This window comes from Periplaneta americana, chromosome 14 (genome assembly GCF_040183065.1).
Source record: "Periplaneta americana isolate PAMFEO1 chromosome 14, P.americana_PAMFEO1_priV1, whole genome shotgun sequence".
NCBI classification, from domain to species: Eukaryota; Metazoa; Arthropoda; class Insecta; order Blattodea; family Blattidae; genus Periplaneta; species Periplaneta americana.
This window is the reverse complement of record NC_091130.1, coordinates 125,572,425-125,600,377: the sequence shown is the minus strand read 5'-3', so window position 1 is coordinate 125,600,377 and position 27,953 is coordinate 125,572,425. Positions and strand designations below refer to the sequence as shown.

General features: G+C 33.7%; 1 protein-coding gene across 3 annotated transcripts in view; it reads right to left on the bottom strand.

The window, feature by feature from the left end:
* Window positions 1-27,953, bottom strand: part of LOC138713714 (dipeptidase 1-like) — a 1,576,476-nt gene that overhangs the window by 52,506 nt on the left and 1,496,017 nt on the right. For all 3 annotated transcript variants that reach the window (XM_069846020.1, XM_069846021.1, XM_069846022.1), the window contains one exon: window positions 12,518-12,593. In XM_069846020.1, coding sequence (XP_069702121.1) covers window positions 12,518-12,593 — 76 coding nt within the window. The remainder of the gene's footprint in view (window positions 1-12,517; window positions 12,594-27,953) is intronic.

Sequence of the window (27,953 nt, the reverse complement as noted above, 5' to 3'; positions counted from 1 at the left end):
TGATTCCAATGTTTCACTGTCGAGAAAACCGTTATTATAATTCAAAACAACAACAACAACAACAATAATAATAATAATAATAATAATAATAATAATAATAATAATAATAATAATAATAATGAAACCTAGTCTTTTTATTTCCAATTTTTCCTGGAAAGCAAGTTTACCCAGTTCTATACTCTTCAAAATTACTTGAGTTCATTGTTTACGTTTGTTAAAATTTAATACATAAAACAATTTACAGAAGCGTGTGTTCAGTAATATATTTTGATTCACAACACACTTATACACTATAGCCTATACCAGTACTGTAATCCCATTCGCATAAATTGATTATTATAAATACATGCCAGTAAATATTATTCTTAAATAATATATACCACCATACAGATATTTAAATTCATACACCATCACATTCAGCCAGCACGTCTTTGAAAGCCAAACTATGCTATATGCCGACACTGAAGTATAGTAATTCACAAACTACACTTTCGTAGCAGCACTATACATACATCCACATAAAGTAAATGTTCCGACAGTGAGATGCTGACACCTGCAGGCTAAAATACAGACTAATTAAATTTTCTCCTCGGTATATAGCACGTAAACGATAGGCATCGATGCACCTGACATCTGTAGGATAGATTCACTGTTCACTTAATGCTTTGTGCTTTTGACGAGACATAAGCGGCCAGCAAAATACAATTTTCTCCCGCGCATGCGTGAAATTTCTGTAACCTTCTTGAAAAGAGCACGGCTTGTACGTGAAGGGATGTTGCCAAGTTTACATAAGAAGTATATGTAAGATGCGGGAAGTTTAAAATACTCGATCCTGATATTATACATCCCCACTACGCCAATACGGTACTAAATAATAAAACTAGTCGTGCATTAATGGAAACAAGGTGTTCACGTGCTCTTGTGCTCTTATTGACGCACCGCCACTGTTTATAAAATCCAGTAGTTTCTTCGGGGCCTTTGGCTTTACTTTTATAAAAAATATCTTTTCATTCTACTATTTAACGACGGTGTATCAACTACTAGGTTGTTCAGCGTCCTTGGAATTGACTGTAATGATTGGCGTTTGGCAAGATGAAGCCGAGGATTCCTAATCTTGTTATTTGTGATTAGTTCTTACAGTTGGGAAAAACGTCGGAATAAACCCAAAATTGAAATCAGCCCAGGCAGAAATCTAACCTACATCAGAGCACAGCTCCGGATTAGCAGGTCTTCAATGCCTTCACCGCAATACTACAGTACTCTATTTTATGAGTCGATCTCAGTTTGGATACCTGCAAATCCACATTGTCATATTCAGAGAAGCTACTTCAAATATTTTTATCTGTTGTAATCCTGCCACATTTTTTTTAAATACGTATCATGATCTGAAGGTTTTAACAAATACACATATAGTGATTCAATGGTACTGAAAAATGTTTTTTTGAAGTTTTGATGTTCGTACAAGTGCCACTTTGTGTACAGCAGAGCGGTGAAAGTGAAGTGTTTCAGGAAACACTATAATTTTACCTTGCATGTCTCTTATCATTCAACATTACTTTGCTGTCATAGTTTGAGATATTATTGCCAATATTTTGATATTAAACTCTGAAGAGCACTTAAGGTCAGATCATGTAACAGTGGCAATTTTTCAGCAGTTTATAAATCGAGAAATTTTTCATGAGAGGCGAATTCATTTAGGATGAAATTACATAAGTGTTCTTATTATGACATCTTACCTTATCAGTCATAATAAGAAAAAATTCGAAAGTTTAATACCACTAACAGCAAAAGATTAGAAGCTATGCTAATCATTTTATTTTTAAAATATTTAATAGACCCCGGTGTTATAGTAGATCACTTCTTGAGAATTTATATGAGGATGTTTTACTCCTGGAAATATATCAATGTATTTCATTGTTCAATTTAATGTTAGGAGCACTAATTAAATGAGTGGTTTGCGGGTGTATTAATTTAATAAAGACTATTACACTTTTACTACGTCACACTACTTTTGACCAATAAAACGGTACGAAAGGACATCTTTCAATCAATCATGGCTGCTTATCGCACAATTTTATCACGTCCCTAGCATTTGTTTAATTTTATCGCATCCCTAGCATCTGTTTAATTTTATCGCGTCCCTAGCATTTGTTTATTTTTATCACTACCCTAGCATTTGTTTCTTTGTTTGCCAACATTTCAAACTGCACTGGTCTGGACGTCAAAAAACAGAAAATTACAAACCACTCCAGTCGATGCACAGCACTTTCAAATATGACTCGCATTGGCATTCAAGAACAAGAATTAATAAAGATCACAGGTCATAGCTATGCATCTTCCCTGAAACCCCATTTACAAATAAATGAAGAGCACCATTCGGAAATCCTGAATAAGTTGAGGGATACACCATGTACATCAACGAGTTCACTTCTTTTACGCACACGTCCAATATAACATCAACTGAACCACCAACCACTAAAACATTCAAATTTGAAAATTGTACTTTCTATAATTGTTTCTTTTAAAATTATTCATGTTTATATTTATTTCATTATCGTTAATTAAATGTTTCTTGTTTATTTCATCATCTCTAATTAAAACTTTTCTAACACTTGTTTATATGATTTAGGTTATGTTTGTTATTGCTTCTGCTATATGATATTATGAATAGTCACGTATCAGAGATTGTTTAATACTAAGATTTATTGAAAATCATCTGTCAAGCGACGTTGATTACTGGGATCGGGATAATTGAAGTGGAATGCAACTGTTTTAATAAAAATGAAACTGAATCAACAAAGCCTTCTTGACCAGTAACCGTCCACAGAGTTCAATGAAGATTCCATAGTTGGCACAACTGATAACAAGAAAATAGCTAATCATAGTACACTACTGCCATCTACTAGCGTAATATTTGTAATGTTGAGATGGTACAAATTTGAAGACAGTTTTGTATTTTCGTAAGTCAATATTTTATTGTATTGGAGTACTTCGTTACTTCTAATCTTTATATACTTTCTTCTAATCGTGTAATAATCAATTAAATCCCACTAGAGTTTTGATTTTCTCTAGATACAAAACCTCTAGTGAGATTAGTGTTGATAAAATGTTGTAAACATATTTTAAACTATTAATATGTAATAACATTGGTAAACAGTTCCATAAAATATTTCATCATCACCACGTGAATCATCGGGCTATTTTTTTAACTTACAATGTTATAATAACGAATATTTTCATGTAGGTTATAATATAATAATGTAGTAGTATATTGCAATGTTTCAATAGTAAATTGCTTGTTTCAAATTGTTTCGTAAAACCCTATAAATTCCTAGAAAAAATCCTACAACTTGGATTTAAAAAAAATGATTTTATTTTTTAAAATATAAAAATGCGAGACGTGCTTATGTCGTTTTCGTTAAGCGCATCTTGAATATATCTTTCGTTATCAATACCAGCAAATCTCCCTGTGTGTAAATACCTACAGCTAGTTTATAATCTTAACAAGATCGAGAACGAACAAAGGAGTCCAATTACTGGGGTGGATGATGATGATTATGATTGTGGTAGTGATGATGAGATAGAAACATTGCATTGACTGAAATGATGTTTTATCGCGTTACTCAAATGATAGTAAATACGCACTCTTTGGTAAAGAATTTGAAAGTTAAGATTCGAAGACAAATTAATGTCAACAGGACATGATTTGGTTTGTGTGCTGTCTAAAGCAGAAATTCTTGAGCAGTTCTCAAATATAATTAACTGAACTTCTCAAATGCACTAAAACTTAAGAGAATGCGTTCATTTCTTTTTTATTTGTCTAAAGAGATACTGAAGTAACTTCAGTTAACACAGTGTTTCGATGACACACTTCTTTCTGTGCACTTCGATATATAATTTAAATACTCTAATTTAAGCGTGAGCAATGCCACAAAGGCTAAAAGCAACAGACCCTGAATACTATATTCCATCTCTACTTCGTGTATACATGAGGAAACCGCTTCTCTCCTAACGTCTTTTTAATTGGAAAGCTGTGAACGCTGATTACTTCAGGGACTTGAAGCGGAAACCTGAAAAAAGTAAAAGGTAGACTGGTTCACCGTACTCTATCTAGCTCGCTCAAAGTCATTTCTAGGTGGAGAATAATGCATATGTACAAATTAGTAAGCTGCTTTCGGATAAACAAAATAGTTCTAAAATAATTCCCATGTATTAAGTGCATGTGTGTGTCTGAAAGAGGTAAGAGAAGTAACGGCATACTCTTTTTGACGCCGTGGAAGCGCAGGGTGCATGGAGATAAATCTCCGTACTTTCCTAGCTGGGCATCAGAATGAGAAAGTGTGGTCTGCACCACGCTCCGACCGCCTTTTTGTCGCTAAGAAAGATCCGGTAATCAATTTGAAAGGAGATTGAATTAACTTTGATGACATTCTCGAAGAGACGCGAAAGATTCCGCAACCATTCGAGGCTGAACCCGGGACCATCAAGTCCATAGCCGGTTGCCCATGATCTGAGCCATCCACCACTGGTGAGAGACAGAGGTAGAGATCTCCAAATATACACAAACACATGAATAAATTTTGATCTAACTTCTCAAACATATACCGAAATTCAGTTTGCTTGAACTTCGAACATGGGAAGAAGTTTTAGTTTATTTTTTTATTTTTTAGTAGGTTATTTTACGATGCTTTATCAACATCTTAGGTTATTTAGCGTCTGAATGAGATGAAGGTGATAATGCCGGTGAAATGAGTCCGGGGTCCAACACCGAAAGTTACCCAGCATTTGCTTATATTGGGTTGAGGGAATACCCCGGACAAAACCTTAACCAGGTAACTTGCCCCGACTGGGAATCGAACCCGAGCCGCCTGGTTTCGCGGCCAGACGCGCTAGCCGTTACTCCGCAGGTGTGGACAGATTCAGTATATATTTGTTCGCATTATATTAACAAATACATTACACGGCCATGATTTACTATACACCAGATATGAAGAGTTCGCGGGAAAAACGATGAATGTCACAGTTTTGTTAAGGTTGATGTCATTATCTAATTCAATGGATCACTGCGAAATTTAATGTTGTTCTTATGAAAAATGGTAAAAAGGAGAATTATCACCATGAATACAGTAATACTTGGTTTATTTTCTATAGAAAGAGCACTACATCTTGCAGTTATAGACTCAATTAGATCATTATCTAATCCTTAACAGAAATGTGACATTCATCGTTTTTCCCGTTCTATCAGAAAATAATGTCGTAGGAAATTTACAATAATTCCTCTTCTTATTAGAGTTCGATAATACAAAAGTTTCTTTAAAAACGAGGGAATTGTAAATCACAGGAACTCAACTTCTTACCGTTTTCAAAATCACTCAAATAAACTAGAAAATAAAAATATTAATTAGTACAAATACATGTGACCACTTGGACAGCTGTGGGCCCACCTAACCCCCTTCTAAATACGTACGTTACTTATATACGAAAATCGTCGTCCGTGAATAAAAATTGCGGCCATATTTCGTTAATTTGATAGTGGGTTTCAGTGTCGCTAACATAGTGATAACACTACACACCTAATCAAACCTAACCTAACCTTCCACCTCTAGCAACATTCCTCACGTTTAGTATCATTCCGTTTGCATGTATTGGCAAGCCTGCTGCTCGTGTCGAGGGGCCATCTTGTGGAAGTAGATCGTATTGCCAGGAAGAAAAACAGTATGCAATATTCTTTGAGTGGCCGATAACATACCCCATCTTGGCGTGCCCAAGCTTGATAATTAATGCAATATGTACTGTAGTTAAATTTAATGCTATTTGAAGGTACCGTACTGTAATTTGATGTCTGATTTGCGTTGGGTTTTTTTTATGAAAAAATGAAAGCCAGAAATGGAATAATTTTACAAATATACACGCGGCACATATTAAGTATTAATTATTCAGTAATATAACAGTACATATTTTTATTGCTTCATTACATACGATAATGTATACTTAATAGGTAACAGTTCTATGTTGTGCACAATTCTCCATATTGAACAATAATTAACAAACCAACATCTTTAACATGACTTACGGCTTGTAGGCCATCTCAAAACCCCGAACTCTACCCCTCTGAGCGCGAGATCTTATATACTCGGCCAGTTATGGCAGAATGTTACAATAAAAACAAATAACAACATAAGTATCTCAGTCATAACGTCATACAATACCACATGAAACCATAAAGTAAGTACATAATTAAAATAAGACTATTTGGTTTAGGGAGCATTCGTTTTCGTTGCAAGAATAATTTGTTTAACATGTTTGTAAATCAGTCTTGAATACGTTGCGCTGCTAGAAAAGTTTTTCGTCCTGGGATTCAAGAGCCCCTACAACCAATTAAAACCTTAGGTAGGAGCTTATAGTAGTACATCCTTTATCAACACACGTTTTAAATAATATAGGGCAGTACAACACATAATTTTAAATTGTATCGTTCGGTGACAAAGCCTTCTTCCAGCTGAGAGTAAAAACCTTCAGTTGGAAATATATTCTATTTCAGACGCTGTTAGGTCTTAAAAGTAGAATTAACCGAACAACTTCAAAAACTATTGCATGGTAATAACAGTTACATTCATAGTTCTAAATACAACTTTGAAAGTAATTCAGGAGCAAACGATTTATAACTGATAATAAATTAATTATTCACTAACAATAACAAAGCTGTATTTGGAAATATAACATTTAAGTTAATGATATTTATTTATAACAAGTTCAGCGAATGCACGGGTATGGCTACTTTGTAAATAAAAGTTTTGCATTACTTTTGGAGTGACTCTCCTATAAATACATTTCATAGACATCTTATCTTGTGAATAATACAAGCACTGGGATATTCAACAGCATTTTCATAAAATTCATGAGCGACATTGAGAATTATGTTGTGAAATAAGAGCGATTTCTTTTAAAGGTGCCCGGAAGTTGCTTAATTTCTTTTTTCCTTAAGTTTAGTTCCTTTAATAATTTAGATATCCATAAGACTCAACTGCAGTTACGTCCTCATGACATCAAGATAAAGCTGCAAAGTTGCATTAGCAAAATTGATCACAGCAATGTGCAAGAGTAATTAAACAATATTAACAATTTTACCTTAATGGTACTCATTTCATATTGGAGTGAAAATGGCAAGTTGCAGCCGATTTAAGTGAACATCATATTTTAACGTTTTGGTGGCTACTTCATTCACACACAACCTCCAGAATGTCTGGAGGACCACACCTGCTGTTGGTCGACGGGTCCATTGGACCTAGCTGGGAGATCTTGTTGATCACCAGCTTTCCCTGCTTAAGGTATGTATTAACGTTTGAAATGGCGTTTTTTTTTACTAAAATTTTCTTTGTAATAATGTTAGCTGCAAAATCCTAGTACAGAGCATTGTACGCATAAACAGCAATAACTCAGTGAAAGAAATTTCAAAATTGAGTAATTTTTAAAAATATATGGCATTTAGAAGAAATAGAATAATTATTAAATAATTATTTTTTTTTTGAGGAATCAAAAAGTGAAATTGAAGTTTCTGATATATGGTTATGTTAGTCTACTTTCATATGTTGTCTGATAAATATCTTAAAAAGGTTGGTTAAAAAATGTAGATTTTCCTCCAAAACGTTAATACATACCTTAAGCCACTGGAGGACGGTAAGTGAAAGTCTCAGAAATCTTCTATTTCACATCAATAAATTTAAGAATGCAGTTATATTGTCAGAGTCCAAAGTAGCCATTCTATCAATAGTCTCTAAACACACACCTTCATCTCAAACAGCAGAAATAACTAAAATGCTTTCTCAATTAATATCACTCAATAAAAGAATTGTATTCCAATGGATACCATCCCATTGTGGAATCCTGGGAAACGAGAATGCGGATGCTTTAGCAAAGAAGGGCAGCACTGCTACTTACAGACCTGTTACTAAATCTACGTATTACTCTGTGAAAAGATTTATTAAATCTAAATACTTAGACTTCAACAAACAAAATTTGATAACACAATCCCAAGGGGAAAAATGGAACTCTCTGCATCATAATCCACAGTTAATTCCCGATTTACCACGAAAATCGTCTGTAGCTGCATTTAGATTGGCAACAGGCCATGATTGTTTGGCCAAACACCTGCATAGAATTGGAATATATCAGTTCCCTAACTGCCCATTGTGCAACTCAAACCAAGAAATTGATTCGGAACACCTCAAAATCTGTGCTTCAGTGGCTGACCATGATAATATCTTTGAAAAATATTGGAGTGCAAGAGGTCAAATGACTTTAATGTCAAACGCCTGGCATTAGAAAATAACAACAATATTAATAAGTAACAATGAAAATCCGAGAAAAAATAGTAAATCCAGGGACACTCCGGGGACAGAAAGCAAAATTCGGAGACTGTCACCAAGAAACGGAGATGTCTGGTGACCTTACTTTACAGGAAGCTGGACACACACAGATTCATTTATCTGAGCAGAAGGCCGTTTTATGTCTAACGTACTTTAGTATGCAGCAAGATGATGTTAAATCAACCAATGCTGTATGTATCCATTAGCATCGCTTGGCGGCCTATCAAGTTATAATTAACATTGAATAAAGGTAATTGACTTCACGTTTACATAATTGTATCACTGAAAGCATTCACCGGCGCCATATCGCACATCATAGCATCTGGCGGATGCAAGGCTTTCAGATTCTGTCAATATATCCTCTCGGATACAAGATACTACCTACCTCCATTAGCTTTAGAATCTAGGGACCATCTCTTAAGTGCCCTAGCTTCATGGTCTCGTAAAATTGAACTTTAAGAATTTATAAGTAATATTCCATACTTATTGTTCATTCTGTAGGCTATACTTTCATACACATACGTTTTAAAAATTATTGTAAAAACTGATCTTGTTATAAAATCCTATAAATTGGTTTAAGATTTAATCTTCATTTACGCATGAATCTATTTCAGAATTTCGATGCGGATATAGAAAATATAAGCCGGTGAGAAAACTACCACAAATTACGAACATAATTCTCGCTATATAGCGAAAAAGAATTCGAATAAACATACGAAACAGGAAATAACAAATTATTGCTGTTCTCTAGTTACGATTCAATATTTATTTCTTTTCACTGATGTTAACTTACAGCTCTCGATAACTGAACACAGGTGTGGAAAATAAACATTAATCAAGCATTGTTTCATGCGATGTTCACTTTTATTGTTCCAACAATTGGGCTATGTAGTCTATCCGCTGACGACCAACTCGAAGGCTATATATTTCAGAGGTTAAAATGCCAGACTATAAAACAACATGTGTAGTAACGGTCAGCGCGTCTGGCCGCGAAACCAGGTGGCCCGGGTTCGATTCCCGGTCGGGGCAAGTTATCTGGTTGAGGTTTTTCCGGGATTTTCCCTCAACCCAATATGAGCAAATGCTGGGTAACTTTCGGTGGTGGACCCCGGACTCATTTCACCAGCATTATCACCTTGATCTCATTCAGACGTTAAATAACCTAAGATGTTGATAAAGCGTAAAATAACCTACATAAATAAAATAAAATAAAACAACATGAAAGTAAATAATGAAAGTTGGATAAGTAATGTTAGTGAGACAATAATAAACATTGGTAAGAAACGGTAATAATAATAATAATAATAATAATAATAATAATAATAATAATAATAATAATAATAATAATAATAATGAGATAATTTAAATATTTGTTCCGTGATATATGTAACCAATAAACATTAAGAAACTTGAAACAGCTATTATTACTAACAAGAATTGTTAGAAAAATATTTCCTTAATATATTCTTAAATTGTTTCGATGTCTGACAGTCTCTGACATTACTCGGTAGGGAATTCCAAAGTCGAGGAACAGCCACAGTGAAAGAAGATGAATATGAGGATGTTCGGTGGGAGGGAATGGATAATATTGAGGAGTGTTGTGATCGTGTGTCTAGGTTATGGTGGGTGGATAAATTTTGAAAACGAGACGCAAGATAGACAGGAGTGGAGAAATGCAATATGTGAAAAGGACGGAAAGACAGTGGATTCTCCTACGGTTTTCTCGACGGAGCCAGGACAACATTTCGAGGGATGGTGTTACGTGATCAGCCCGGCGAATATTGCAGACGAAACGGACGCACATATTATGAACACGTTGTAGTCTCTGCGCCGAAGTAACGCTTAGGTCAGTAAGCAGAATATCAGAGTAGTCGAAGTGGGGCATCACGAGTGTTTGCACTAACATCTTTTTCAGGGAAAAGGGTAGAAAATTCTTCAATCGCCTAAACAAGTGGATTAATGAGAATACTTTTTTCCAGTCATACCAATTCTAATTTGTGCAGTCTTATACCCATATACGTATAAATTGCTTTATATAAAAGAAGACCTATCATAGTATGTAACATATGTTAAATTTTGAGATCCCATAGCAAGAGGTCTTTGTTTCTTATTGTATAAATACTTAGCACTGTGAATATGTATAGGGTTATTATGAAGTAAATAATATAGTTGAAATTAATATACTATCTAAAGTTTATTATTATTCCCCCTATAGGGGGGTTGCATTTGCAAAAAAAAAAAAAATAGAAAGAAACAATTGTGAAATATAAAAAGAAGAGGAAGTATGTATAATTCAGGTCAGTTGGCCATAAATCAATACAATCTGTTAGGATGAATACAAATGATACCGTAGGATGTAAATTGAATATTCCATTGTTGGAAGAGAAATACTCTTCATCATTGATTTGTCAATATTGAAGTGTTTGCTGAAACTCAGAAACTGCTTAGTTATCGTTTCTCTTGCACTGACCATCAATTCGGTAACTTGAATTGAATTGGGTTGGTATTCCCGGGTGTAATAAGGAATAGTTGGTTCGTATATAGCTCTTTCTTCTCAGAGTGTACGTCTTCGGGCTGATTCCTATAGGATTCGAATCTGATCGTAGAATTAATAATGTATCCTTGTTGAATACAAGTCTGTCGATCCTACGGGAACTGCCATTCTATGATAAACAGTAAACTTCTTCATTCACCGCGAAGCCGGAATCCCTAAGAACCTTTGCATTATTTGACCTAATCTTGCGATGCTTGTTATTACGGAGAATCTCACCAATAACCAAGGACGTGAGGTAGGTTTTCAAGATGAACTAAGTGGCAATGGAATGTGTCAAGACCAGGATTTAATTATACCGTGTTAAAACAAATGGAACAATTAAGCTTTGAAAAATAATCATAATTTTTTGGCCATTTGGCTTGGTTTCTACACATATTTTCCTATTTCCAAAAAAGGTCTGATTTAACTTTCGAAGTTATTTTATTTCCCATCTTAAAATTAATTATATTTCTAATGGTTTTGAATTGTATAGGCAAACTATTACAAGAATCAATATTAATTAACATCAGGTTTGCTTGAATTATACAAATTCGCTCTTCAGTTATATTTTTTTTCCTTCATTTATTAATTTATTTATTCTGGTGTACGTAAAAAACAAAGAAAATATTGAGACTTTTATAACATATTAATAATATAAAACTATTGTGGTTAGAATTTAATGTAAAACTCTGATCCTTTAAAGCCCGTTTGGAGTACGATTAATAAAATGTCTGTCTTACAAACATAGGATACGGTACCTATTCTGAAAGCACTGTTTCTCCATTATAATCGTACACCCAAATTTCTTTAATTTACTTCAATATTACGATCGTTTCTAAGCGTAATGCGTTAATAAAAGGAGTAGGCCTACAATGAACTAGTATAATAGGCATTCTAATATACATCTTCCAATAGATTTTCAATTTGAGTGACATTTTAAATATGAAACACATATGAGTCGTATATAAAACTGCTGGCTGGCATAGTGTGACACTTTTTCCTTTCTTGATAAAGAAGTACTGAGGATGGAGAATTATTAATATCATAACAAGAAAAATATGAAGAATCCTGAGAAAAAGTACCCCAATATCTTTCCTGTTTCTTGGAGTACATTCTACTTAAACTCGCCGAGATTTTAAAACGTATCTTGGCATGGGATGCCAATTCATTAACTCTATAGTGCTCGGGAAAAGTAGCAAAAGTCAAAAATGTTAATTTTATATTAGAAGGAAAAAACTGTCTTCACACTGGTTTATGTCGTTTTGATTTTTTTCTGTATGAATTATTGCAATGGGAGAGATACTTATGTCTCTTTTCCCAAGCGAGCACATGTTCCGTAATTTGTAAATAAATTATTAAAAAATGTTTGTGGAAACTGACTTATGCCACTTTTCCCAAGCACTGCAGATTATTCCACCGGTGGAAATTAAATGAACATAAAGATGACTATTCTTCTCCTTCAAGTAGGTAAATTGTAAAATAATGATCAAAAATTAATATTTATTAAAGTTCGAACACTAAAAAATTATTTAATTAAATTTAATAAACGAGATACAATATAAAGAAAAGATCATGTGTGATTTAAGAAGTACAGTTTTTGTAAAGGAAGGGAATTTACCTGTTTATACCATCGAAATCTCCACCAACACCAATATGATCCACTCCGATCAGGTCCCGGATGTAGCTGATATGTTCTGAAAATAAGGAGGAAAATACAACCTAAGTTAGAGGTATTTTCACAAATTGTTATAATGTACTATTTATTTATAAGCAGAAATATGATACCAGAATTTCGTATTATAAGTTACAGGATACCGAGTGTTTTATTTTAGCCTAAAATGGAAGTGTTATGTCAGCAATTGTAGCGTCTATTTTATTAGACATATTTGAGTGTCATATCTAGATGCAACCTTGTGCAATGATACTTTCACTAACGAGGTGTTAAAAATAAAAGAAACCGGAACTTGTAAGAAGCGCACAGAAATCGATTTTCCATATTATATAAGGAGAGAAAGATTTGTTAAAATCATCAGCTCTCCAGTGAGGGTGACCACAAGGATCCTGAATACAGAACAGTTATGTTTTAAGTCGTTGGTTAATTAAAAAATGTAAAATTTTGAATTTGGATTTCGTTTGATGCCAAAATGTCATATTGACAAAATTACATAAAAAAAGAATCGTATGCAGCGAGCCTATAACGGTATGACAGTCTTACGAAAATTATGAAACTCACTCACGCTCGTTTGATAAACTTACTCGCGTCTTAATTACTACCATTATAGGCTCATTACATAATATATTATTGAACAGTAAATAAATATTCACATACGTAAATCAAAACTTAATTATTATTAAAATCTAGTCAAATTTTCTTGTTGCTACATACATATAGCGTTCGGGAATGTCTGTCCACACATTTTCGTCCAATACAACATTTCGTCATTTAAGTCCAGTGGAATAAGTCCATAATAATTTTAGTCCAAGAGTAAATTTCGTCCAGAAATTTTTTAGTGCACAAAAATTTAGTCCAATATACATATTGTCCAATCGTGAATGATTTTGGACATTCAGAAGCACATTTTAAACAGATGACAACAATATAATACCAAATCATGAAGAACTAAAAATGGACAGGTGTTGCTAGGGAAATGCATACATTAGTTTCACTTAAAATTATCAGGTATAGAAGCCAAAGTAATTATTTCAATAACGAACAAACCATTGCTCATAAAATACGGCTACTGTTATCAACACCACTCTTATAATTAGAATCGAACCAGGATATACTGGCGATGTGAGAATCGGTCCACCTGTAATGAAATTACACAGCAACCTACAGAACCCCGAAGATGGAAATTAAAGAGGAAATTATACTTTCTAAGAAACAGCTTCAATGAAAGCATGATCTTTGTTCTTTGAAATAACTGAAAATAAATCTCATGTTTTATTCCTGTGATTGTTTTTTGTAATAAACACAGCTAGGAAAATTTCAAGTAAATAAATTTGGATTAAATCAGGTAAGGACAAAACATATATAGGACGAAATTTCACATAATACTAAAATGACATGGACGAAAGATTTGTGGACAAAATTTAATGTAGGACAAACATATAACTGGACAAACACAAAATTAGGACCAAATTACAAAAGGATGAAAACGTAATGGACTAACATCCTGCTAACCTAAATATATATCTCTGTACCTACATCGGCACTAAATAAATTACGCAGTAAATGAAGTTAACAATAACCTAAAATCAATTATTTCATGGACGAAAAAAAAACTTGGAATTAAAATTGAACTTGGAGAAATCATAGGCAATTATAATGGGGCATCAACGACTGTTAGGTAAATTAAACACAGGTGACTTATCTCCTGTTAAAATGAATGAAACTATTATCCCTTACAGTGATAGAGTAAAAAATCTGGGAATTTATATGGACAAAAACTTAAGTTAGAATACTCAAATCACACACACATGTAAAATAATTTTTATGAAAATTCACACGCTAAAAATAATCCGAAATTTCCTTCCGTTGATTCTCAAGAAGAATGTAGTACAGTCACTCTTGAAGCCTCATTTTGATTACTGTGACATTCTCCACACTGACAGACAGACTACAGCGTGTTCATAATGCATGTGTTCGATTTATTTGCAACGTACGTAGATCTGACCTATTTCACCTTCACTAAATACCTATGCTGTCCTGGGTCCGTCTCAAAGAGTGAAGAACTATTCACTCTCTCACGTTACTCTTAAATATTCTTCAGAACTCTAACCCTAGCTACTTAGCTTCTCGTTTTCAACATTTGTTCTCACATTACGAAATAGATACTCGCTCACAACACCATATCACACTCTCCACTCCTAAACACAGAACATCCTTCTACTCATCATCTTTCACCGTCTCTGCAGCTCATCTCTGAAACTCTATACCACAGCATGTCAGACACTGTCTAGTTTCAAAAATAAACTTAAATTGCACTTTTTCAATTTAGATTCCCTTCAATTATAAGCCCTTTTCTCTGCGACAATTTTGTAAAAAATATATATATTTCTTTTTTTTTTTCCTTTTCATTTTTTTGTTCTCTTGATCACCATATGAATTTGTTATCATAGCATTTTTTTGTGTATTCTATTTAAATTTCGCATTTTTTCTTTTCTTATTATTTTATTTCATTCCATTTGTTGTATTCTTCCTTATGTGTTCCCTGTTAACTGTTTATAGTAACTGAGTTGCTTTTATTATATTCCAATCTTTAGATCTGTATTTTACTTTCTTTTTTCTATTATGGTATTATTGTCAAATTGTTTAGTGTCGATTTTGTTATGCTATTATTTTTTATAATATATTAGCATTCTGTTCTTTAACTTTTTCTTAAATTTAAATGCTTTTATACTTTGTGACCTCGTAGAGCAGTGATGTCAAAGCAAGCGCATTTTTCTGACCTTGACGTCGTGCGCCGGCAGCAAGCGCTAAGTATGGAAAGAGGAAGGGTTGTGTATATGAATAAGCAACCTGTTGGATTAAGAAAACAGTGGTGCACAAACTTCAAACGCAACGCGAAATTTTATGTCGTTATTTTTATATGGCTTCTTTCTGTTTAATATTATCTATATTGTCTATAAAAGAAAAGTACTAACACTGATTTCTTAATATTGCACTTGTGTTTCAAATCTTAATAATATAATAGAGAGTTAAGAAGGAATATTCACTTAAATTCCATAGTAGTATAATATTAAACTGCATTAAGTGGATGAAACACATCATTCATAAAGAAAGTGATATTCCAAAGAAAGAGATTGAGTATGACATGATAAGTTGGAATTTATATTGATGGTATCTTTAGCCTTACAAAAGTAATCAATAAATTAATCAAAACAATATTACAGTACAAAGCAAAGTTACCTAGGTACTGTATCTGTTTTAAGTATAACTAATAATACATAACAAAACTCTTATCGCATTATGCTTTTAAGGTGATATTTGTGAGCAACTTCCTATCATCAGAATATTAAATTATTTTCTCGAAATCCGCTGAAGCTATAGAGCTGACAGTTTTACAACACATGGGCACGTATCTTTTGCTTACGATGTAACAGTAGTTGCTTTGTTAATTCATTTCCTTACAAACAATTTCCATGCGAATATTTTCAAAATTTTTAATACACTATCTTCAGTAATACGTATATACGGTATATTAGATTCACGACAACATTCTGTAAAGGCTACTAAATAAATAGGCCTATACCTGAAAATTTCACTTTTCTAGCCTATATGAAAAGTTGAGAAAAATATTTCTTTTGAATAAAAAAATCAAACTTGTGAAAAATGAGCATTAAAATAAAACTTACATTCTTATAATGCACTTATGCTTCTCAGGCAAATCTAAAAATTAACATGGATACAGTTTTAATAACTTCTCTTCCCTTTATCTATTGAATCAGTGCTTGCCATCCCTGAATACAGCTCTACCAAGCGGCATATACCACCTCTTTCGTCTGTCTCTTTCCTTTCGGCTATAAAGCGTTCAGGCTCTCCTGGGCTCTAAAGCGCGCGCTTGCTCCCGTGGGCATCAATTGACATGCCTGTCGTAGAGTGTAAGAGAAGGCCTTATGGCCTTAACTCTGCCAGTATAAATTAATGAATGAATAATAATAATAATTATTACTATTATTATTATTATTATTATTATTATTATTATTATTATTATTATTATTACATAACCTAAAACTCAAGTTTTTAGTGATATAAAATAGAGATTTAACTTTCAGTGTGCTCGTGGGATTACTATTTCAAATTTGAGTGGGAAAGGAGCAATTACAGTCGGTTGTCGTCATGCTGCCGCTAACAGAATCCAATTTAAGCATCAGGTAACTAATGAAAATACGCTACTAGCCGCATTTAATCTTCCCCTGCACCACGTAATCTATTGTATATTGTACACGTCACCCCAAATGAAAGAGTGACTTAAGCGTAGTTTCAAACTTATGCTATTGGATTTCTACCACTGTTCCATTACAGAAACTTCTTTTTATTTCACAATAATCACGTGATAATCACTCTACAATTAAGCTACTTTTTAGTAATTGTAAGAAAGGAAAAGGAATTGATTCTGGACTAAGTAATCCTGTGAGATTTTCTGTGAAAAAATCCCCATTATGACATATTGTCTCTGATAGATTCCTCCTGCTATTGTTTATTCCACTGTTGTTCTATTAACACCATCTGATCGTTTTCGATGTCTGTAGTTGAATAATGACATTAAACTAATTGCCTTTACCATCATCCACTTGGAAGGCTAAAAATATGAAAGACTGAGGAATGCTGGGTTTTCAGTGAAAGACATGCCCTTGCGCAGAACACTATGAATGAATCATCCACTTCTTTCTTTTTCTTTTGTGGGCTCTTCCACTCTTCAGCGGTTGCCCTGAATTCCCTTCCGCCATCCTTCTCGATCCCGCCAATCCTCCTCCTGCATATGTCGGTCCTTCATCATTTGCATGACACCGGCTTTCCATGTTTTTCTTGGTCTCGCACGCTTCCTCCTTCCCCGAGGTGACCATTCCAGAATAATCTTTGGCCATCTTCCTTCTTTCATCCTTTTTACGTGGCCATACCATTGAAGAGTTCGTTTTTCGATTCTTTCAATTACCGACTCTTCCATCTCCATCATTTGCCTCACATCCTCATTCCTTCTCCTTTCCAATCTGGATACTCTAGCAGCTCTTCTTATTCCGTCGCTTGTATCTTACACTTCTGACGTTCAACAAGTGCCCATCCCTCTGCCCCGTATGTTAGTATAGATTCAACTATAGATTGTAGAATTATTTTCTTCATTTGTTTGGAAATGGATCTACTCCACAGTACCCCATTCAGCATCTTTATTGCCCTTCTTGCCTGTTGCACTCCGTGATCTACATCTGCTTCACAGCTCCCAGACTCGTGGATAATAGACCCCAAATACTTAAAATGTCTCACAGATTTAATTGTTCCTTGCGGTAGGATAATATCTCTTCCACTATTGCCCACAACGAGGTATTCAGTTTTATTCATATTAATGCAAAGACCTCCTATATCAAAGGCTTCCATCAACCTCCTCAACATGAACTTAGCATCTTCACGACACTGAGCAATTAATACCTGGTCGTCTGCAAATAGGAGAGAATGTATTGTTTCATGTCCAATTGGAACTCCCATACCTTTACACGATCGATTCCATCTCTCTAAGACTTGCTGAATATATATTTTGAAGAGGGATGGGGACATGCCACATCCTTGCCTCAGACCCTTTGTTGTTGGAAATGGAGTTGACAGCCTTTTCCCTACCTTCACTACAGCTCGACTCTTCTTGTATAATTTTTTAATTACTGTTATCAGAGATGTCCCGATGCCAATATTTTCCATTGCTCCCCACAGATTGTTAATTGGTACAGAGTCGTACGCTTTCTCAAGATCGATAAAAACTAAATGAATTTCTTGGGCTTTAGCATATGATTTTTCAGTGATCTGCCTTATATCAAATATATGATCCATACAAGATCTACCTGCAGTAAAACCAGCCTGATCCTCAGATATTCTTCCCTCAATTGCTATTTCTAATCTATCCTTTAAAATTGCACTAAAAATTCTACTTATAGAGGACATGACACTAATACCTCTATAATTATTAGGATCCTTCCTATCTCCTTTCTTATAAATAGCAGATATGTATGATAAAGCCCAATCTTCAGGTATTTCATCCGCTTCCAAGATTTGATTGAACATCTTGCAAATAAGTCTTTGTAATAAAGGGGGGCCATACTTCCATAATTCCATCATAATTCCTCCAGGCCCACTTGCCTTTCCATTCCTTGCCTTCAATAGTGCATGCTGAACTTCCTCCTCCAAAATCGGCTCCATATGCGAGGGTAGTCTGTCATTACCAAAATTTTCACTTATTCCTCTTCTTTTTTCAGTCAAGAGACCCTTAAAATGTGTTTCCCATTTCTCCATGCTCACAAGTTGTGTCACTGGTGATGGATTATGGACAGTCCTCATTTTTTTTAAGGCTTTCCAAGCCTCTGCCGATCTTCTATATCCTAGCGTGTGGTCTATTTCCCCACAGTATTTTTCCCACTGCTCTTCCTTAGATAGTTTAACCATCTTCTTTACTTTCTTCTTACACCTCTTATACTCTTCAAAATCTTCTTCATTCTTTGTGCTCAGCCATTTTCGATAGAGTGCTTTCTTTTCTTCAATTACGCCTAATATATCTTTAGTTAACCATTCTGTTTTTCCTCTGTTCTCCTTTTCTATTCCTAAAGCCTCCTCAGCTGCATTCATAATAGAGTGTTTCAAATACTCGTACAGTTCTGCGGCACTCCAATCTTCATTCGCCTCCGCCAGTTTATTCGTAAGCCTTTGCTGGTATAAATATTTCACACTACTTTCTTGCAGCAAGTGTACCATGTATCTTGGACTATCTAACATAGAAATTCCATTACTCTCTTCTCTCTCCTTTAGTTTTAAATTGGCCTTTATGGGAAAAGCAACTTTTGCGGTAACAATATGGTGATCGGATCCACACTCTACTCCCCTCTTCACCATAACGTCTTGTATCTTAATTGTACGTTTTATCTTAGTTATCACATAATCTATAATAGATTTTTGATTCCTAGATGGTCTCACCCACGTAAACTTGTGGATATCCTTGTGTTTAAATTTCCCATTCATTATAACACATTCCTGTCCTGTGCAAAAATCTATCAATCTCCTACCATTATCGTTTATCGTATCTTCTCCCCACTGGCCTACAATCTCATCATTGATTTTCCTTCCCACTCTTCCATTAAAGTCCCCCATTATTAACATCTCACTACTGTCCGAACACTCATCCACCACCTCTCCTAAATCCTCATAAAAGTCTCTTTTATTATCTACTGTATCATCATCATTCGGACCATAGACCCCTATTATTTCTAACTTAACTCCAAACATAGACATCGTTATCCTTATTATCCTCTCATTTATTTCTTTCCAACTAACAACTTCTCGTTTCCATTTCTTCTTTATCAGGACAGATACACCTGATTTCGCTCTTGATGTTTTATCCACTCCGGTCCATATGTGGATATAGTCACCTATCACTTCTTGCCCTTGTCCTTTCTTTTTTGTTTCAGTCAATACTACAATGTCCATTCCCAGTGACTCAACTGCCTTAACCACCTCTATAATTTTCCCAGTTACTCCTTGTACATTCCATGTTCCAAATGATAAAGTCCGTTTACGCAGCCAAAGTCGATGCCTGTTAATCCGTCCGGCTTTACTATATTTGGGAAACGTAGCAGTTTATATTTTTATAAGACCGGGTAGCTAGCCCTGTGCTTAACCCCCTCCTTGGAGGACCAGGATTTTCTTTCAGGGTGGACTCCCTTAGCCTTTGTAGTGCCAACTACACCGCAAGGCAGCGGTAGTTTTCTGTCAGGGTTCTCTCCCTTAGCTGGCATGTCCCAATTATTGCGTCAGGATTTCGCATTTTCGCCCTTTCATGTCTTAGCTGCAAAATGCACCCAGGGACCATGACGAGGACATGCATGAATAGGACTTGGCAGGAATTCATAGAATCATCCACTTACGAAGTTTTATTTTGTCAAGTAATTTATAATATAATATGACAGTGTTTACAGCAGAATGCTGCATTGGAGTTTAATCGCTCGCTTGAACTCGGTCGAGTGTCGCACCCTCGAGTGAGATACGATCGGTCGTGATACGCTCGTAATAAATAGAAGCACAGTACAAGGTCATCTCACCGACATGTCTTATCTTGTATGGAAGGCGACAGATAAGATACACATGTGTTTTGCTCACATGGTAAAAATAAGGCTTTATTTTCTGCGTTTATGACAAACGTTTAATGGAACTGTCAATGGAACGTATCAAACAGGAACATGAAGTTATAAATAAAATAGTATGAAAAATTTCGATATACAGTTATTATTGCTAATTAATAATTATTCAATATTTGATTTACCACATATATAAAATGATAGGTCCATACATAGTGTTCCGCCTATATACTGCGACAATGTAGAACGTTTTACAAAATAATATTGATATAGCAGTAGATTAATAACAATATTAGTACAGAGATAACGTCACAGAAAATATAATAAAACGAATAATCATGCTGCACAACTGTTACAGACGCAAAGATTGATACACTAATTATTAGAGATTATTATTATTATTATTATTATTATTATTATTATTATTATTATTATTATTATTATTACTAGAAAACTTGATACAGTTCTTGCATTATCGTGATTGTGTTCTCCGTTTATAATAATTACATTTACATCCAATAACATCTATCAGATATGGCAAAAACAAAATCACTCCTGTGTGGAGAAAAAAAAACATTTACCTACAACATTTATATTACATTATTACATTTTAAAGCAAGTTTTGTAGTTGTACTATGGAGAGGTTAGTTAAACACTGCAAAGTTTTGAAATGATAAACATCTATCATGTTACTACATAGTTCATCACTGTAACAAGAACGAATGTCTAACGCTCGGCTTATACCGTTCGAGGATTTATCGCTCGTGACAATTTTACCCATCATGCACGTGCGCTACTTATCGGATTATGCTATGAACTACTGGCGCTCGAGCGAAAACGTCCGATGCAGACCTCTGGTTTACAGCTAAGCACAATAAGTATGCAATTATTTCCACATGAGTAGTCTTTAGAAATAAAAGTTCAAAACGTAGTGAACTTCCTATTAATTTGCCTGAATTCTGAAATGTGAATAAACTCTGTCGTTCCTTCAATTATTTAAAATAAGTTTGGACTGTAAATTTGAAAACAAATTAATAAATTTGTAATAATTTCCTCATCATCCTGATTATACAAACAGTTGCCTGTTTTAAGGAAACCGATGTGTTACCAGCAAGTTTTAAGTCTGAGTGAAATGAAAATATAAGAATATTTATTGAATGAGTTTCATTCAAAATGACATCAATATTTGAAAAACAGCAACAAATATTAAAACATATAAATAATTTATTGAATTTAATAATATGTTGCTAACGTTTTGCCTATTTAGGCATCTTGAGGCATATATTTAAATATCTCATGTCGTGTTAAAAGTTTACTTATATTGTCATAATCATTAAATAGATAATTAAAGAATCTTAAAGTAAACATATTATAATAAAACATAAAGATTAAATAAACAAATGACAGTTGTGTTAATTATTGCTTTCGATTAATTTACTTGCTAGTAGATTTCGAATATTAGTTTAGTTTTAATCATTAAACAAGTAAATTAATCGAAAGCAATAATTAACACAACTATCATTGGTTTATTTAATTTTTATGTATATTTTAATATGTTAATTTTAAGATTGTTTAATTATCTATTTAATGATTATGCCAATATAAGTAAAATTTTATTGCACCACATGGGATATTTAAATATATGCCTGAAGATGCCTAAATATACGAAAACGTTAGTAACATATTATTAACTTTAATGAATTATTTAGATGTACCGGTATAAATATTTGTTGCTTTTTAAATATTGATGAATTATTTTGACTCAAAACTCATTCAATAAATATTGAAGATGTATAAATATTGTTATATTGTATTTGATTTATCGGAATACCATTACAATGTTTTCTGAAATGAAAATAGTTCATTCAAAGATGTAATAGAATATATCGTATGTTTGTTATCCTTCCATTAGCTTCAAGACATCAAAATAATAATTACGTTTCAAGCTTTTATGCTAAAACAATGGTAGAGATTATTAGTTTTCATCTTCAACCATTTACGCAAGTTATAAATAAACATTTAGAGAATATTTTGTAATATTCGAAATGCATTATAATTAATATTTTTGGACCATCGTGTTTTTGTTGTATTTACAGATATTGTTTTAGGCCTTGAAAGTTAGAATTTCCACACAGAAACTTGTTGCTAGGGATATCATTCTTCATAACATAAAGCTGTACTGAAATAGACCCATTACAGTGCACTTATTGTTACTTAGTTACCATTACAGTGCAGTTTTGTGAAGACTTTGGAATAAGATTGCTCTAAATTTTCAATGAAAAATATATTACATTTTTACAATTTTAAAAATATGATCATGCAAAAAATGTTGTACAATACACGTTTGTGAAGTGCATTATAAAATCTCATAAACTGAAAAACTGCTCTGCTAATTTTTCAAAGTTTTCTTCGATTTTGTAAAACGCACTTCACAACTTTGTATCGTAATATACTATTCAAATATATCTCAACGTAATATTTGATCAAAATAAAATATAAAATATTTTCTTGAAAAATTGATATTTATTTTTTATTTGTGCAACAAAAATAATGCTTCAGTTGCTTATTTACGTGGAATTAATTGTGATAATAGTTCGTTATGATTTCGAAGGAAATTTCGTAAAAATTCTCTTTTTCCTCAAATTGTACAATTAGTAACCACAAGTGAATTGCTTAAGAACATATTCTATTAGTTCATTTGACTTTATCTTACATCAATTACATCAAAAGCAATATGCTAGCAGTGATCCAAAGGGATACTATAGTTCTACTTTTCTTTTCATCTCTTTTGAACTGCGTACATGCTCTGTGGAGACGTTCCCCATAATCATGATTGACTTCACAATACGTGTAAGGGAAAGGCTGTTCGTGTTACAAGAATGGAAACTATGGTTTGCTGGACCTGATGCCTTTTTGCATTGGTCCAGCATAATACAAGCGCGTCTATGCACGAAGATTAAAATTAATTGGCTAAATTGTATATAAATCCCAATTAAACTAGATATTTATGTGTACTGGTTAATTTATAGACATGCATACTTAGTTGTTGAATTTCTAAAAATCTCTAAGGGACGAATGTACTGCTATTGGAAAGATGAAACAACGGAGAGAGCAATAATTTTATAAAAGACAGTGATTTACTGCTGTTTGTTGCTGCAGAAATTATAGACTTCTAAAAGCAACTTTGAAAAAGAACAGGTGGCATGAATGTGAATGTTGTAGCTCATACGCAAGTTCCTGTTATGAAAAAAATTAAAGAAATTAGATTTAGACCTAACTTCAACAAAGAAGCTTGATACTGCATGCTATGAACTTCAGTTGTAGATAAGATGCGTAGAATGCAATGAAAACATCTTGTTCATATAGACTGAGCCAAAATAAATTCATCAATATACAGAGTGTTTCAGAAATATTTTGACAAACCTTGGGGGCATGTTCCTCAGACCAAAACAAGAAAAGAAGTCCATATAAACATATGTACGAAAATCCTTAGTTTTTTCAATTATTTATGAAAGAACATAATGAAACATGTGTTAAATATTGTTAGCTTGGTAGCAAGTGTTGCAACTTTAATCAATTCAGAAACTTATAACAATGAAAGTTTACGTTCAACGCATTTCGAGGTACAGTCCAACAACTTAACTTAAGTTTGTAACCGATAATAATATTTATTTTGTTAGATTGTCGATATATATTATCGATACAAGCCTGCTGATGCACTCATTGTATTCTAGATGGCTATGTGTTGCTAAGGAGTCCATGATCCGACGAGTGCATGCATGTATGGAAGCAAGAGGTATACATTTTGAACATTTGTTATATGTTTCATTGATTAAAGTTGCAACACTTGCTACCAAGCTGACAATATCTAACAAATGTTTCATTACATTCTTTCATTAATAACCAAAAAACTAAAGACTTTCGGACATATGTTTATATGAACTTTTTTTCTTGTTTTGGTGTGGGGAACATGCCTCCTTGTATATTGTATTGTAAAGAATACACTGAGGTCCGATATGTCAAAAAATGTGCAGACTTCTGTATTTCTGCTTAGTATAAAAGAAATTGGTGTTATTTCTTTTTTTTTTCAGAATTTTACAGTACACAATTGAATTTATCAACATCATAGTTCAATTAAAAGTATATATTTCTAAATCTGATAAGTTATTGTAATCTCAAAAAAAAAAACAATATTTTTCAACCTACACAATTGTTATGAAAAAAATGATTTTTTACATGTTAGCAGTATGGAATGAAGACAAATGCAAACATAACGAGGATAATGGATATCGGAAGACAAATAAAGAAGGTAAACGTACGAATTCGAAATGAGTCAGTAGAGCAAGTGGACAGTTTCAAATACTTGGGATGTACCATAAGCAGTAACATGAGCTGCTGCCAGAAAGTCAAAAGGAGGACAGCAATGGCAAAGAAAGTCTTTAATAGAAAAAGAAGCATTTTCTGCGGACCTCTGAAAGAAGAATTGAGAGATATACTAGTGAAGTGCTTTGTGTGGAGTGTGGTACTACATGGGCAAGAACGTAGACATTACGACGAAGTGGAGAGAAACGACTAGAAAAATTTTAAATGTGGATATGGATAAGAATGGAGTGTGTGAAATGGACAGAGAGAGAATAAGAAATGAAGCTGTGCTGGAAAGGGTGGGTGAAGGAAGAATAATGCTGAAGTTGATCAGGAAGAGGAAAATAAATTGGTTGGGTTACTCTACAGTATAGTTGGGTGGGGGTCTCTTTGATTACTGAAAAGTACGAAATGTAACCGTAGTAATGCATGTTTACAATTACCCCCAAGCAATTAAAACTATGGGGCAAATGTAAACACGTCATAATTTAATGAACTGAAGTTATGGGAGATCTCAAAACCATTGTAATAAATGTTAACTACAATACATTACTCATAAAAACAACATATTCTTAAAAAAAATAGCACTGTACGTTAACTTACAATGCCAAAAATGAAGGTGAAGCAAAATTCTTTCTTAACTTTTTTTGTAGACTCTTACAAAACATTTGTTCACAACTAAACAGTTACTCTTATTTGGCGCCAAACTGCTTTATAGGTTAGTCAATATGTTAATTTAAATATTCCCCTGAATTAAAATTTTTATATTGACAGTTTTGTATTTCTCACAGCATTTATTTACAATTACCCCCCGTTTGCAATTACCCTCATCTACCTTAATAAATTTAATATAAAATGTCGACATACTGTATATCAATAAATAATAAATTATTGATACAAAGGAACAAAGGGAGAAGTTTGTGTGTTGAAGACAACAAAACGCTGAATAGTTTTGTAAAAACTAATATTTCCTATAGCCTATAATATATAAAATTCAAAGCTCTAAGTTCTTCGTATGAAACTGGAAAGTTGTACTCGTACAATTCCAAGTAATATTGGTAATGGTTAGTGCTAGAGTGCTAACAATGGCCAATGTTCGTGTTAGGCACTGCACTCATTTTTAAGCGCTTTATTTGTCTAGAGTTCGCGGTGTAACGTCGATTAGCTGAAAGGCTCTATACAAAAACAAAAAAATGAAATTATTGGTGTGTAAACGTCGCTTTGAATACTCTCACGACAACACGGCTGCGATGTTTAATTTACACATTCGCGGCAGCAAACCTTTCAATATTCCCATTGCTAATTTCCGCTGTGGATGAAGCAACTAATCAGAGACCTAATATATTCAAAGAATGGATTTTTATATCCGAACCAAAACAATATGCAAATTGTGTGATTTTGCAGTGAAATAGTTCCAGCCGGTTCTGCGTAATATATGGCCTAGCTGTGTGGCTATGGAAGTGATATTTTTAGCACAAAAAATTTCAGCAGATGTCGAAGTTATGGAATATATAATGAAGAGTACAGACCCAACTACCATGTAGTTCACAGTTATTACAAAATGCTTACAATAAAATTATAGTGTATTTTGTATTAAGAAGTTTTCTATAATACCATAGTACGACTTTTCGTCCCGAGCGGTTCGTCCCAGGTCCCGAACGTTCCACGAATTATTTTGTCACAAACAGTTATGGTATCCTGACCTTCAAAGGCATCTGATCCGACTAATCGATAATTTGTTGGTGTAAATGTAGATTCTTTAGTTATTGCTTCTACGAAAAGATGTATGTATGTATTTATTCACACTGCAATGGGTATATACCCGGTGGCAGTGGTAACTAATTAAACTCAATAATGACAATAATAAACTTATTAATTAAAATACAATTAATAATAATAATTAATACTAACAATAATTTATAATAATAATAATAATAATAATAATAATAATAATAATAATAACAGGGAACATCCTAAATTAAATGAAGCACGATCACTTAAAATAATATTTAAAGTAAATGGTATCTTAAACCCACGAGTATGATATATTCATATCTGCACAAGTACCTTTCAACACTACACTCATTTCGCTGTTAACTCACTCACTGCACTGGAACTACGACACATTTCACTGATTCTATCCTGATTTCACTAACACTTCAAAAAACATTTCACTGTTCAAATACTTTGCACTGCCCCTATAAACTCTAAAGCTTCACTGACAGGAACACGTTTCACTTACACAACACACTTCACTGACACAACATAATTCTTCACTGATACAACACTTCAATAACAAATACTGTGTATAATTACCGTCTATTAGTAAAGTCCTTAAGCCTATTTTTAACTACGTTTTTCGTTGTTGGTAAAGCCTTTAGTAAGTCTGCAGGTAAAGCATTCCAGTCCCTGATAGTACGATTGAGAAAAGAAAACTTTCCAGTGTCCGTCCACTGTCTTCTTTCCTTCAATTTATATGAGTGGTCGTTCCTTGAAGAAGTAATTTGGCGGCTGCAACCTATTTTTTATTTCTCTCCAGGCAGGCTCACCTCTCTATGTTTTGAACAGTGCGCATAATCGAATTCGCGTTCTCCTGTCCGTGAGTGTGTCCCATTATATTGGTGAATTTTTCCGACAACATATGAGAGCACGTTTTTGAATCTTTTCCAATGTCTTAATATGTTCTAATCTGTAAGGATCCCAACATGCAGCACCATATTCCATTACTGGACGTACTGGTGATTTATATGCAATCTCTTTGGATTTTGATGGCGAAGATAATAGCACAGTCTACTATATACAGTCACGAAGCTTGAGTTTTGAGGGTGCTAGAAACAATAGACTGTGACGGTACTATTTTG